Below are 16,038 nucleotides of genomic sequence, written 5' to 3' on the forward strand. Positions count from 1 at the left end.
TATCATGTTATGTTACTATTCTTATCAAGACATACCTGGAGTGTTGCTTTGGGCGTCAGATAGAGCATGAACTAGTTAAAGAGACAGAGACCAATTTACAGGCGTCAAATAGCAAAACCTAATTTCTTTTGAGTCATCTTTGACACATACAAATTTTTTTGCAACAACTGAAGGCAGGGGCGCCGCCAGGAATCTTGGACCCCATGACAAAAATTTTAATTGGGGCCCCCCCTTCGCAGCTAATCTTACAATTTCAGTCTATCTGACCTATCAAAAGCGTCACAATTTTAAAGGCTTTTAAAATTGTGACGCTTTCTTTGGTTCAATACCGATACTAGCACAATATTTACGGCTTGTGAATTTTACATGAAACAGTCTGCATACAGTATGCAAGTAGGTTGCTTAAATTTTTTCTGTTAGTTTTAGATTACTGAAAGGTCTCTCCCCACGAGCAACAGTCATAGGCAACGTGCAAAATATACATGAAGCAGTCTAAACTTTTCAAAAAATGCTATATAGTTGCATTTTATTCAATTTGCAGTACATAGCTTTAATGAAAAATATGTTTTCTCCATATTTGTTAAAGCTGACACCATGTCATGCCAGTTTGTTATGAAACAGATAATCTGGGAAAACAATCAATCTCCTCCACTTCCTCCCTGAACTACTATTACTGGCCAAAGTAATGCAATGTTCTGGCCAAAAACAACCAATCAAAACCAGGAGAAGAGTCTTAGTGCTGTCAATCAACCTCATTCACTCACTACTAAATGTGCTGATGGTGGAAAAACAACTTATCGTTATCGCTAGCTGCAGCACAGCCCAGAGGAGGGGAGGGAGGATGAGCTGCCACATGTGATTATGATTGATGGCGCTAAAACCCTCCTGCCTCTGATTGGTTGTTTCTAGATAGTACTGGGAGAAAGCAGATTAAATAATTTTTTCACAGATTATCTCTATACCATACTGTCACAGCATAATGACAGTTTTAACAAATATGTAAAAAATATATATATATTTTTTTATAAAAGTTACATAGCCTACTGCAGCTTTAATTTCACTTAAGAGAGGGCAGGTCAGGAGGGACGTAGGTTAGAGCTGCTGCTGACTGACTCATCTGTTAAGTGTGGTAAAAGGTACAGGGGCAAGTTAAATATATGAATATCTTGGTAATTTTTTTTCTTCGTTCATTAAATGCTAGTGAAATGGAGGCAAACAGTAGTCTGTAGCTAAGCTAACTATGCTAAATGGTTGATAATCTCACACAGTCTACCCACCTCTCTTGGAGAAAAACTGGGTTACAAATTGACACTCTTGCCTTTTTCTCTCTCTTATCTCTCTACTTTTTTTTTTGATAACCTGACATTATAATTTTTCTTGGCAGCATAGTAACCGCCACAGTTATTCTTGTCTTCCACTGACTGCTGCTGAACACCGTCACCGTCAAGCGCTCCAAGCAGGAACGAACCATTTCACGCAGATCCAGGGGGTTCAGGACAAACACACAGTGTTGTATAAAGTACTGAAATCTCAGAGTCAAGTAAAAGTATAAGTACCTCTCCAAAATATGACTTTGGTAAAAGTCGAAGTCACTGACTGAAATGTTACTTGAGTTAAAGTCTTAAAGTATCTGAAACTTCTTGTACTTAAGTATGGAAATTACTGTAAAAATGGATGTACTCAAGTAATGTAATGAAAAGTACAAGTAAAAAGTGAAACAAGGCAAATGCAGTTTGAATGACATTTTTTATATTTTGGTAAACTTGTCAAATACACTTAAAATAATGTACACAACCAAGTGCAGGCAAAATTAAACCTGCTAATAGATATACCTGCAGGCATCATTTAGTTAAGAAAATTAGGTGCTTTACCTATAGCACAAGGTTAACTTAACCTGCTTTACAACTGAACCAGCTTCTTAGAATACCCTCCAGGACAGAAAATACAAAGTTTTTGTAAGCCTCAAGTTTTCCCTTCAAGTAAGGTCAGTGCTGAAAATGAGAAAAATAAATAGTACAGAAAATGCGGCCAACATGAAGAAAAAGAGCTGTTACGATTACTCTACTTCACAAATCAGTGAATCAGTCAATGCTACAGTCAGTAGGTGGTGCACACAACTGGTCATTATGCAAAAGAAAAAAAGAATTGGGAGGGAAATGCAGCTTATTGGCATCTGTAAACCTGGTTTTGAACTTGCATGCCTTTCCTATATTCGTTAAATTTAGTCTAAATTGCTATCGCTATGGCTTCTGTCCCCCTTGAACAGAGGAGTCTAGGTAGCCTGCTACAGTCAACATTAAGCCTAAGCTAAATACACCACGTGTGGAACTGAAACAATGCCAAACAAAGTTCATTTATGGTCAAGATTTCACAATACAGTAGTGCCTAGTGACCAAGCTATAGTTACTGAAACAGGAGGATTATAACCATTTCATAAGACGTTACCTCGATGTGTTTCTTCAAGTTGGACGGGGAGTTTTTGTAAGATAGAATTTCCACATCTTCGGGCAGGAATAACATAAACTGCATGCGGTACGACGAATCTTTAACACCCACGAAAGAGTGTATTGTGTTTAAATAAGGCCATGGGCTCTCATCACCAGCTGGTGGTTCCCCTGGAGCCGTGTCCGACGTAGTTGCAGTCGTTGTGGTCTCCGTCTCCTCCTCCATGTGGCTGCTGCTGATTGCAAGACTTGCTTTGTGTTTAATGGGAGAAGCGAAACAGGTGTATCCTATTGGAGGTGATGAACAAGCCCAGGCAAGCAGGCTACGGACTTTGTTCGGTAGCCTACTTGCTACTTGCTAATCAGTAGGTGGGGTCAAAACACTTGCGTTTCTCTCTCTCGCTTTTTTGTAACGAGTAACTAAACCACACATTGAAAATGTATCGGAGTAAAAGTACGCAATTAAGTTCGGAAATATAGTGAAGTAAAAGTGAAAGTCATCAAAAATTTTCATACTCCAGGAAAGTATGAAGTACTCCAAAATATACTTAAGTAAAGTAGTGAAGTATTTTTACTTCGTTACTTTACAACACTGCAAACACAGATGTGTGCTTTTTGGTCTGGGAGTGGCAACATTTGATTTTTACTGCTAAAAACTATTTTAGAAAACAGAATATGATTAATTTTGTAATTGACAGGGCCACAATTTTTTTTTATTTCTTGAAAGAAAGAAAAATTGTGGAGGGCCCCCTGTCGGTCAGGGGCCCTTGGAATTGTTTATCGTTGAAATAGATACATCCAGCAATATTGTTGTGAAAGAAGTTGAGCCACTGAGGGCGAGGCGAAACAAGGAGAGGAAGGTGCCATTCAAAATTTGGTTTGAAAAAAACAAACATTGTTTTGATGACAATGCTGAAAACCAACACGATTCACTGGTCTCTGAAAAAGATACCATCGCTACAACTCAGGAGACAGTGGAGAAGAAACAGAGCTCTAAGTGCAAATGTGTCAAGAAGACACCGGTGATGTGGGAGAATTTTCCTGCTTCGCACATCTGCGTGACTCTTAAGCCATCCACTCAAAGTGTTGAAAGGCAGGATAGTTTTGTTCCTGAAAAAACAAGGAGGCAGATTCCTCAGAAAAGAAGACTTTTATCAAGCAAACTGTGATTGCTACTAGTCAGCTGGTCACCGAAAAAAGAACTGATCACTAAAACACAGGAGACAGTGGATGAAAAAGGGAAGAAATGGCCACTTGAGGTGAAGAGGAAGAAGAAGAAGCAGCTACCACTACAAGTCTGGCTGGAGCTACACGCCTCCATTGATCAAAAATATTTCTGTTGAAATGACTGAAAGGCAAGACACTTCACTGGTCACCATAACAGAAGCCATCCCTAAAATACATGAGACAGTGGCTTAGTCAGAGAAGAAATAATCAATTCAGGATGTCAAGAAGACCTCAGAAGAAGATTTCCCTCCGACATCAGTTTGTATGATTTCACAATCATCCACTGAAAATGTCGATGGAAAACGTGATAGTTCTCTTCTGATCTGGCAGACTCGTTTTCTGGCAGAGAAGATAGGAAAACTATCTTCTCTAGTCCTCAACTGGTCACTGAAAGTGAAGCCTTGTCTAAAACACCAGAGACAGAGGATGAGCCGGGGGAGAAATCTGTTGTTAAGTGTGGTCAAAGGTACAGGTAAAAAATGTTGGTAGATTTTTTTTCCTTCGTTCTTTAAATGCTAGTGAAATGGAGGGAAACCGTTTGTAGCTAAGCTACCATGCTAAATGGTTGACAATCTCACACAGTCAACCCACATCTCTTGGAGAAAAACTGGGCTACAAATTGACACTCTTGTTTTTTCTCTTTCTCTCCTTTTGAAAACCTAACTTCATTATTTTTCCTGGCAGCATAGTAACTGCCACAGTCGTTCTTGTCTTCTACTGACTGCTGCTGAACACCGTAACCGCTAAGCAGGAAGGAACCATTTCAAGCAGATTCAAGGGGGGGTTCAGTGTAAATTTGAACGTGTGTTTTTTTGGTCTGGGAGTGGTAACATTTATTTTTTACTGATAAAAACAATTAAAAAAATACAATATAATTAATTTTGTAATTGACAAGGCCCCCATTTTTTCTATTTCTATGAAGAAAAAACCCCAAAAAAACTATTTTGTGGAGGGTCCCCCTGACCGACAGGGGGTGAGGACAAGTTTGGATTTGCCCTAACTTTTACCCCTTTACGGCGCCCCTGACTGAAGGTAACACTTGATTGTGCTATTAAATGGCACTATGTGCCCGGTAAAGACATAGTACTGCCCCGTCAAACTGTTTTACTTCCATATTTGACAGTTATCTTTGCAGGGTCACAATTTGCAGAGACCAACAACCTAATAATCATGTTTTTGTACTGTGGAAGGAAGTTTCCACGCTGAGATTTGAACCCAGGGCAATTCTTGTTGCAAGGCAACAGTGCTACCAACTGTGCCATATGCCGACTTAATAATTATAAACTTGATCACATACTATTAATAATAATAATTATAAAATTTACCCATTTACTAATTCATTTGTTTGTTAAAACCGAAACAAAGTTTTTGACTTAAGTCATGAGCACTTTCAGTGTTTTATTTTGAAAGTCTGATCCGGGTCTGACGTCACTCATAATATTGACGTAGCTTTTAGAGCAGCCGCTCCTCCGTCAGTCGGAGTGAAAGTTGTCTCCGGCTGGAGCGGAGCTCCGTCAGGATTCCGGCAGCTTGTTTAGTTCTTCCTCCCCGGACAGAGAGAGCGAAATGCGGCGGAAGGAGAAGAGGCTGCTGCAGGTCACCGGGCTGCTGCTCGCCGCGGCTCTTTTCTTCCCCAACGTCGGCCTATGGTCTTTGTACCGGGACCGCGTGCTGGACAGCGGCTCCGCGGGCTCAGCGGACGGACCGAGCCGGATCTCAGCGCTGCTTCAGGTAAGGCGGCGGTTTTCTGTTAAAATGACCATAATAACAAACTGGCTGAGAAAATCCACACATGTGCGACTGAAAGCAAATAGAAACCACAGCTGAGTTTTTTAACCGAGCACCTTTACGCTGATAGACTAGAGCTAAGAAATGCAGAATTAGGACCTTGGAAAGTTCTCGGTACAGTTTCAGCACGTTGGAGAGCGCAAGGAGTTTCACAGAAAACCAGCATGTCCAGACACGAATATTCAGCAGGATTTGCTTCTGTAAATTGAGAAATAATAAAAGCACAACTTCAGTCATCATTCATTTTAAGCAGGATTCCCAGATCCAGACGGGATTAGATCAGGTTCCCTCCAGGGTTCGAGCTTGAACATTTCTAACTAGCATTTCTAATCAGTCAGTTAGCATTTCCAACTGATTGATTGATTGTCAATTAGTCAGATCTATTTACCATTTTGCATACATTCAAATGTAACAAAAATCACTTTTACAGAAGGTAAAGCAAAGGAACAAGCATACTAACAATGAGGAATCAACAAATAGAGAAAAAAAATAAACAAATAAAAAAACTGAACTTGATACATAACACAATTTTAGTAGATAAATAGAATGAAATGCCATATATAATACAAAAAGATAAGAACCATTTAGAAACATTTAGATGCTAGAATTCTCTGAAAAAATGAACTTTCACCAAAGGAATGAAATACAACCAGACGAAGGCAAGCTTACTTAAAATCAGACAAATGTTTTTTGAAACCAGAGTAGAAAGATGTTTATGCTTTTAAAATCATCAACACTCTCAGCTGTCTTCAGAAAAGCTTTCTCCAATCAATAGTGCCTCCTTTCTCTCAGGACCGAAGTCTGTAGAGTAAAAGCAGATCTGAAAAAGAGGTTCGACTAAAACTAATATGTCAATATTAAATAAATGCATCATAAATCAATTCTAAAACATCCAGGTGGAGATGTGCTATTAATTATAACCAGCTCAGCAGATCACAGGCTATGAAAACTACATTAACTATAGCAGTCAGATGTCATCTGCAGCATCTTCTTGTGCAAAACTGACTGTCAGCATGTAATACCAGACATGCACTCTAAGAACAAACCAGACATACTGTTAGAAAAAGTCTAAACAGAGCAAAATAAACCAACAGTTTTGATGATTTCAATCTTTGTTTTAAGTAAAAATAAAACTTGAGAACGTCTGTTTAGAGCTCAGCTTCTTCTTTGTTACGATAAACCATAAAATTACGTCAAGTCTTCATTTGTCTTTTCCTTTGTGTTTTGTTTGCTTAAGATGAGAAAAGGGCAAAGAGAGAAATGTTTTGTCAGACTGATGAAGGAGGGTGTGATTGTGGGACAAAAGTGACAGGCTGTTTGGATGATGTTGGGAAGATTTGCCTTCCGTCTGAGCTGCTTCTCTGCCTCCTGTTGCTTCACTGAAGCAGATAAAAGTCTATACCGTAATCCCATTCTGGTTCTCCCACATACAGTCTAGTTAGAGACATTTTAGCTGGTTTTCTCTTCAGCTGCTGCTGAAACAGGTTTGAATAAAACACAAACAGGATGAGCTCTCTCACTGACGTGTTAGATAAAGCAGAATTTAAAAAGACTCACAGACACTAAGAAAGAAAAAATCTTAAAATAGGACTTTTATTCAGGTTTGTTCTGATTGTTGCAGAGTATAGATTGCAGTAGTTTGAATTAGCGAGAACAAACGATCTTTTCAGCTTTGACTAACGGTTTATAAACTATTTTCTCCATTCACATCACAAAGAACACGATCATAATCATCCACTCATCTTTGGCCTCCTGTTGATTTTAAAGTCCAATAATCAAGTTAGAGGCAGAAGTTTGAATTGAATGTTGATGTTAGCTAATCGATTATATACTTACCTAAACATTTAATCTAGTTATGATGAAAGTTCTAGAAGGGATTATATATTGGCACCTTTAAGCAGGATGGAAATTTTCCGTGCTTATATCTACGTTTGGAGTTGAGAGTTTCAGATCTCGGAACTACAACTGTCAAGCATGGTGGTGGCAGCATAGTGCTGAGGTGCTGTTGTATATGCACAAAGTGAGGGGAAGGTTGAAGGAGGGAGATACATTTTAACCTCTTTCATTTCAACTCAGATCAAAAACTTTGGACACAGAAAACGGTCCAAAGCAACATTCTGACACATTTTGCAATCAATTACATTTTAATATCAATTCAGTTCTTTAATTAATCATAAGGGAAATAGATAATTATTTCCCTTATGAATTAATATAATAAATTAATAATAAGGGAAATAATTATCCCTTGCCATGGCTCTCTGAAAGTCCAGGAAACGACCCAAATCAAATGAACTTTAATTTGAACATTTAAAGATGAATGTGCTGGCCACTTTATTAGGTACACAGTGTTATGTTGGACTCTCCCTTTGCCCTCAGAACCACTTTTATTGCTTATGGCATAAATTCAAAAAATATGTTGAAAACATTTGCAGTAGCAGATATTCTGCATAAACTGGTTTAAAAAGTTGTAGTGGCTTTTCTATCATATGTAACCAGTCTCCCTTTTTTCTCTGACCTTTGACACCAACAAGGCATTTCAGGCAACACACCTGCTCCTCACCTGGTTTTCTTTATCTCTGGAAACCAGGGAGGGATGGTTGTGTTTGAAAATCCCGACAGACCAACAGTGTTTGAAACACTCACACCATGTTGGTCCTTCTGACACCAACAACCCTGTCATGTTCAAAGTCACTTATATCCTCTTTTTCTCTCCATTCTGAGGTCACGACCTCTAGACGCCTGAATGTACTCAGTTGCTGCCATGTGATTGGTAAGATGTACAATTTGTGCTAACAAGCAATTAAATTGGTGTACTGTAAGATATGTGAATATTTGAGCCTAATTATGCAATTATAAAAATTCACACTAAATTAAAATGTTTGTATTTTGTGTCATTTCAGCCTGGAAAAGCAATGGTTAAAAAAAAAAAAAAAAATAGCAAAAGTCCCAAACAAATACGACATGATGCCCATGAAGGAAACTTCTGACAGGAATCTCTTATTTTTAACATATTATATGTGGCAGTTTTTTGGCATGTCCATCTCTTACTTCACACATAACGTTTCAGGTAGTATTTCACATTTCTGCACATGAAAACTGCTTAGCAGTGGGGTTTAATAATAAATATGTCCTAAATGAAAATTATAGGGCATTTGTGCATTTTATTTGTGTTTTTATTGGATGCGGCGCTGCTCTAGATTATTACATCTCCCTAACCTTTTATAAGCAGTAAACCTTGATATCATTCAGTGTTGATATTCTCCAGTACCAGAAGAGATCCTGCTTGTTTTAGCCAGAGGCGTGTTTATTGCATTTGTTTGCGCAGACTTTCAGTCAAGGCAACTCAGTGGATACTTGTTTATGGACATGTGGCTGTCAGAGGAGACAATCTAAATCACAAAACAATGTCACACAATAATTATTTTAGGCTGTCTAATGGATTTAGTAACGGGTTGTAACTTTGCGGTGTTCCCACTGATGATGGGAAAGAGAATTTTTCTGTGAAAGTTTCTCCAAATCTGAGCTTTCTTGTTTCAGATAAGAGGCATCAAAACCTCCCGCGTGCTTTGTGTTTTTTGCATGTTTTCTAAAACTCATAGGTTTTAATCCATCACTTTCTGGGAGAGAGGTTGAAGTTTTCACAAGTTGCAGTCTCTGTTGGGTCCTCTGTCCACTCTGCAGCTCAGCAGGATTCTGCATAATGGCTCGTTTTTGGAAATAATGGCCCTTACAGTGGAGTTACTGCACTGCTTTTCTCTGCAGGGTTTTCTGCAGCCTGGAGCTAGGAAGAGAACGGGAATCTTTGTGAGGTTTACACACATTTTGACGGGTTTGTGCAGCTGTGAGCTGGGTTTAGAGGTTCTGATCTGTAGCCAGCCAGAAAATACTAAAAAAGTTCTCACTGTCGCTCTGAGTCTGGTAAAGATGGGAAGTGTTTTGCAACATGTTAGCTGTTTTGTCAACTTGAAGTGACTCTGTCTGCATATTCAGGGCTGAGAACTTGTGAAAACAGCCCACAGAAATGTTAGGCAATGCTCGGCCTCAAAGCAAAAGATTTAAAAACATCATATGTCATCTTTCAGAATTTGCATTCAGCTTTGATGTGAGTGTGTTTGGACAAAACAAACTGGATAACTTAACTTATGATCATAATCTTTAAAGGATCTGCCCTGCTGCTCATAAATCACAGGGAAAGAAAAAGTAGCCAAATGTTATTGATTGTGATGTTTTATAAGCTTGGTGTTCCAACTTTAGAATTTTCATTTCTAAATGTCCCTCAGAGGTTACATTCCATATTTATGCTTTTTGAAGCTATCAACAACATTCTGGGCTAAATTTGACTGGATATTTGGCATTTCTCCTTGGGAGAATTGTTGGAGATCCTTGAAATCGGATTGTTTCCTGAAATGGACACAACTTTTAAGTACTGGCCACAAATTTACTTAAAGTCAGCCTGACTTTTAAATGCTAAAACTAAATCCAACTTCCATCAGTCCTCTTTTTCATTATTAGATCCATTTCATGCTGGGTACAAGTGACACTGATAAGAAAGAATTCCCTTAACCTGATGCTGCCACCACCATCTTTGACAGTCTCATCTCAAGTCATCCATGCTGATATTTTGTCATTGTCATCAAACAGAGTTTAGTAAGAGTCTTGTGAATAACCAGGTTCTAGACCCCAGTTGCAGTAAATCACGAAAATTGACTAGAAAGTTATTGCCATTGGTGTTGACAAGTAAAAAATATTCTAGAACATTCAGTACCAATGGTAAAAAATACATATTTTTTACTTGCAGTTGAACTAAGAAACTATATCTTTGGCATTCTTTATATTTAAAAACTTTTTCAGCATAAATTACATTAAATGTAACATTTCTTGTTTATGCAATTTATAATTTACATCGAATATACTTGCTGCAGATTTTCTGGTATATAAATTTGAAATAAATACTAAATCATTTGGAGTAAATGTCATACAAACTATGTTGTTTATGAATGTCATTCTTAGGATGAGGACTACATTTAAAGTTGGAGTCGCAGCTGCTGCTCACACTCAGCTAGGATATTGATTCATTCCCTGGACTGAGGTAGAAATGGGTATTTTTGTGCACACAAGTTTTTGCATTCCTGGACAAAGCAAAAGGATGCTCTCAGCTCCCAGCAAAATTGACTTGTCTGTGAAGTGTCGGAAAGTGGAGGAAGACAGGAGCAGAAGGTGAGATAAAAACAGGAAAAGCAAGTAATTGTCTCCCTGGGGTTCTGTGATCTAACGAAAAACAGAAAAGAAGAAGAAGACGGAGGGGGAAAAAAAAATCTCCTCTGAGTCCAGCCTTCTGAAGGCTTTCACTTTTAGCATGGAAAAAAGAGAACAGACAGGTGGTGTTGACCCACGGTGGTCGAACTCTTTGGTCCGCAGAGAACAAATGCTCAGATCTGTTTTTTATCAAATGCACGGTTTTGCTCTTTTCCCCCTGCCAAACAAGACTTGGTAAAATGTAGACATCTCTCTTTCTTTCTTTAGCTTGTGTCGTTTTCTTACTTTAGATCCATCCAGCCAGGCATCAAATCCTTCTGCTGCTCTAACACCTAAGGCAATGTTTCTCACTCCTGGACCTTGGTGCCCACAGTCCTTCATGTTTGAGATGGATTCTTCTCCAGCACACCTGATTCAAATGATTGCTCTACCTCCAGCTTGCTACCATGTGCTGCAGAAGGCAGAAGTGTGGCAGGCAGAAAGGAAACATGTAAAACATGTAAGAGATGGAAGCCCAGAGGACTGTGGCAGAGAAACACCCATCTAAAGTGTTCAGAGGCTAAAGTAGATACTTTGACATTGATGAGATCCGGGTCTGCCCTGGGCCGTCCTCCCAGAGAGATGCTGGTCAGATGTTCAAACCACCACAGCTGATTCCTTTGGATGTGGAGAAGCAGAACTTCTACTCCAAACTACTGATGATGGAGCGCTTCAACTCTTAAGGCAGAGCTCATTCTGGTTCTGTTTGTCGTGATCTATGATTCTTGACCAAATATCAAGGTTGGAAAGTAAATAGTTATAGAAGTGCTTGATTTGGGGCCATGTTCACCACACACTGGAGTGAAGCTCTCATTTTTGCAGATGAACTTCTGATTTATCTAATTGTTACTTCTATACGAATGATACTATACTTGAGAAGGAGAATCTTAGAGGAAACATTCCACCTGTTTCCATGTTACAACCATGACGTTAGAGTTGCTTTGGTTGAGGCTTTGCAACGACAAAACATTCAATTTGATCAAATTTACCAATGTTCACAATAAAAATACAGGTCACAAATGATAAAATACAACATGTGGATAGCAATAGATCCTCAAGTTACTTTCTAGAACTTTTTTAAACTAACAGTTTAATTACAGAACTTTCAGATTACTTTCAAGAACCTACAGGGTTCATTCTAGAAGATATACATTACAGTACAGAACTTTCTGGAGCTCAATGATTACTTCCTGGGAGCTTGTGGGAAGATTTACATTATTTAGCAGAGTCTATATCTTTTTCAAAAGTTGGAGGTTATTTTCCAAGACTTATTTCATAGAACCAACTGGCCACATTTCACAACTTATATTTTTTTTCATGAACCGTACACTTACTTTCTGGACCTTACATATTTTCATTTCTACAGTTACAATACAAATGAAACAACACATTCCAGTTCATAAGTAACCTATCAGTTAAGGAGAAGTATGGCCTGTATAATGTTTTGCTCACATTATACTATAACAATTCTACTGGTGTACATTGTTATAGTACAATGTATAATGTACTAGGACAAGACAGATATAAAGGCAGCCAGAAAAGTGATAGCATTTACATAAATTATTTAATTTAACCATAGCAAAAGAAAAAAAAAACTTTCAACATTTTTCCCTCCTTTTTAAAGTTGGTCAGGTGGTGCAGCAAAAAGTTTAAAAAGGACAAATTTGACCTGTGAGGGTCGCTGCCATTTGTCACCGATCACATCGTCTTCTCGTATTTCCCTGTCTCTGTTAAGCTGGAACACGTCAAAAGAAGAAAGGGAAAAAAAGTTAACGTATCAAAGCAAAATGTGGCAAGTCTTTGCTGAAAAGGTGCTGTTGGAGATGTTAACGTGGCATTTCCACTCATTGTACAGGGAGTTCTTTTTATTTCTGGGCACTGAAGACCTTTACAAATCTGTTCCTGTGCGACAGGTTAGGGCTGGCTCAGGGATGGAGCCTCTTTTGGGAAGCCTCATGTATTACAGTAATTTGAAATTAATATTAGAAGTGACAAAGAAGAGGTTCTTCTTACGTATATTTTTTAAAGGTTTTGTTGGCTCTAGTGGCCTTTATTTGAAAGTAGTTTGACAGAAAAATCAGAGAGGGGGAAGACATGCGGCAAATGTCACCAGGCCGAGAATCAAACCTACAACCATCGCTACAAGGACTAAGGCCTCAACGTGGGTCATTCTTTGCCCCTGCGCCACCACAGCACCCCAAATATAGTCTTCCCATACCGGGAGTCGAACCAGGGCCGCCTGGGTGAAAACCAGGAATCCTAACCGCTAGACCATATGGGATTTATGTATTAGTAACTGTATTTTTAAGGTTAATAATAAACCTGTTGAGTCAGAATTTTTTTCTAAATTAAAGTTAAATGTTCCTATATGTTTATTCTACAATTGTTATTTGCTTGTAAATGTAACTTATAATAGAGGTTAATTTGTTTCTCATTTTATCCTAGGAGAGTAAAGTTGCTGTGAAGTTGACATTTGGATGGGGCCTCTTCCAGCAACCAATAAAGTGAAAATTTTGACCTTTTAAGTTACTGGTGGATAATCTTTATGGGTGAATACATATTCAAAATGTACTTTTAAAATTTCTTGGAGCTTTAAAATTGATATTTTTGTATCTTGCAGTTTTAAGACATTAACTAACATACAGGAGTTTTTCTCAGGAAAAACTTTGGAATGCAGCAGTTCTGCAGCTTCATTGTATATTAAGAAAAACAACTTTATGTTGGCAGGAAAATGTATTTTCCATATAAAGGCCTCAATTTTGGAATAAATCCTGGATCCTTCACTGACTGAGGTGGAAATACATTTTAAAACAGAAAATATTCCATTTTACCTTCCATAATAAGACATAAGACTGATTTTAGAAAGCAAAGGTGTAAACAAAGATGAGTTTATAATTAATTTATGAAGCTGTAAAGAAAGGAATTGAGCTAAATAAGTCCAAAAACTTTGCTAAAAAGTATACATTTAATCCCTTAAGTGTCCCCATGAAAACACTTGCATTATGCAATAAGGCCATGAGAGCACTGGCATCATCATGACAGTTAAAGGGTCTTCAAAATGAAAAAAAAGGAAAGTTGAAAGAGTTGGTCTTTACGTTTAAAAAATATAAAATATTTGAATTAAAAAGTGAAGATAAAGTTTCCTCCATACAGAAGTCTTATTCTGAGTTTGAACTTTTACAGATTTATTTTCACTTTTTTTGTGTTATTGTTTTGTCCACTTTACTATGGTTCTTATTATTCAAGTTGAATCTTTTTGGAATTTCGGATTTGCTCATACGTTTTTCATTTTCTTCTCACCCTTTCAAATTCCTTTGTTTTACAGATTTAAACATTTGACCCTCTTATGCCAACGGGGTAGAGCATCAAATGACACATTTCAATGTATTATTTAAATATTGAAAAGTTGAAGTTCTAGCTCTTTGCACACAGTATTTGTTGTTCTCACCGTACTGCAGAGGCTTGCTCCATTAAATTGGTCTTTTTATGCTGGCATTGAGAAAACTTGGCAATATATGTGCCCATAATTTAATAACCCTTAAAACTTTCAGCCTTAAGCTTCACCTTAAATCTAAACTGAACAGAGCAGAATTCAGCGGAACTGGAAAAAAAGTAAAACAAAGTGAATACACGGGTCTATGTGGTAGGAAAGAAATGGATGTTCCAGCAGAAAGCTGGGTTAATGCGGTGTCCGGCTTCATTTCTTGCATATTAGTGTTGAGTTATTAAGACAGCTTTTCTGGGAGTTATATTCCCTTGGCTGTTTGTTCTCTGCAAGGTCCTCTACAACTGCTGGCTACTCACTTATGTGACTGTATGTGTGAGAGGGGGGTTGTGGAGGGGGTACGTTGGGCCAGATGGGGAAAAAAAGACTCTGTTTTAATCACCAGCATCTTTTCTCTCATGCTGTTTTTCACAGCCTCGGCCCACTCGCGCAAAGCATAGAGACTTGTGCAAAAAACAGTATAAAAATAAGAGTTACTCTGAAGCTTTCAGAATCAGCTATAGTCTTTTATTCTCTGTGTTCTGTTGCTCAAGGTCTGGTTGGAGTGGAAAGCCTCAGTGGAATAAAACATCCACAGCGGCTGAAATTTTAATTAGAAGCAAATGTGTTGGCGTAGCATCACTTCCATTCATTTGGAAAATACACAGATGGACTCACACTCTACTTGACCCACCGAAAGCAGCAAAAAAAAAAAAGTTGATCTAAAATAGATTCCTATCTGTATTCGTGTTCTGGCAATGGAACAATAAAGAAGTTTATTAAGTAAGTTTATTTTGTTTCCTGGATGAGGATAAGGACCAACAAGTCTGAAGTCATCGTCGCCCCCGTCAGAAAGGAAGTTTTCAGCTTTGGGTTTTTAGAGATCTACTGCTGATATAATTGGGAGATTGATAGAATCTGCTCTAAAAGCTGAAAAGCGGTAAGTTATACAGATAAGGCTTCCCAGGGAAGTGTTTTTAATATAACACCTCCCTGGTGTTAATATAATTGTTTGCCTCCTTCAATCGTCCCACCGTTACGTTCATTACAAGACAGATGTCCTGAATGTTGACATTTACCATGTTAACCAAATCCTCTATAGTCAATCTGGATTCATTGTTTTTTTGTTTTTTTTTTTGCTTGTTTTCTAAATACTGCACCATCTGATCTAAAGATAAATCTGCCGGGATGTCCACTGGAAGATTTCTCACTGTCCTTCATGTTTTCCACTTGTATATAATCTCTCTCTGTAAGATGATGTACTTTAAGGTGCATTCATCCTAGCCTTACTAAGTCCACTTTGACCTAACTGTAGTTCGTTTTCCTTGACTGTATTGTTTGCTTCAGTTGGTGTTAAATTTTGGTATGCCTAAAAACCCAGGTCATGGTTCGGTCAAAGTCAACTCTGCTGCAATTCAAATAGATATTTTAATGCCAAGCAGATCAGAAACCCCTCCAAAAGCAAGAAAAGACAAGATTGGTAAATACAACCAAAACAAATGTGCAATTAGCGCTAGCTGGAGGAATGACCTTTGCCAAAGACAAAAGAGAAAATGTACAACCATTAAATTCTCATGCATTTTTGTTTGCGTTTCAGAAAGAAGAAAGTTGAAGTAAGTGTCTTCTTCAGAAGTTTCCATGTTGTTTCCTTCAGTGGTTCTTGGTGCAGCATCACCACAAGTGAAGGAAGGAAAAAGGTTTTTCAAAGGGTTTGGTTCATTTGACACACTGCAGTGTAAACCAAACCGCACCAGCTTAACATGTAATAAATGTTGAGATTTAGGATAGAATGTGTTGCTT

The 16,038-nt window shown here is 38.1% G+C and overlaps 1 protein-coding gene and 1 non-coding gene across 2 annotated transcripts in view; one reads left to right on the plus strand and one right to left on the minus strand.

The window, feature by feature from the left end:
- The first annotated feature begins 5,138 nt into the window (after positions 1–5,138).
- Positions 5,139–16,038, plus strand: part of LOC102219994 (polypeptide N-acetylgalactosaminyltransferase 10-like) — a 59,513-nt gene continuing 48,613 nt past the window's right edge. Inside the window, exon 1 of the mRNA XM_014469255.2 lies at positions 5,139–5,402. Within this exon, the coding sequence (XP_014324741.1) occupies positions 5,238–5,402 (165 nt within the window). The 5' untranslated portion in view covers positions 5,139–5,237. The remainder of the gene's footprint in view (positions 5,403–16,038) is intronic.
- On the minus strand, positions 12,964–13,035 carry trnae-uuc. Its single transcript has one exon. It is a non-coding gene; the product is annotated as a tRNA-Glu (tRNA).

The sequence above is a fragment of the Xiphophorus maculatus genome, chromosome 11 (genome assembly GCF_002775205.1).
Source record: "Xiphophorus maculatus strain JP 163 A chromosome 11, X_maculatus-5.0-male, whole genome shotgun sequence".
Classification (NCBI taxonomy): domain Eukaryota; kingdom Metazoa; phylum Chordata; class Actinopteri; order Cyprinodontiformes; family Poeciliidae; genus Xiphophorus; species Xiphophorus maculatus.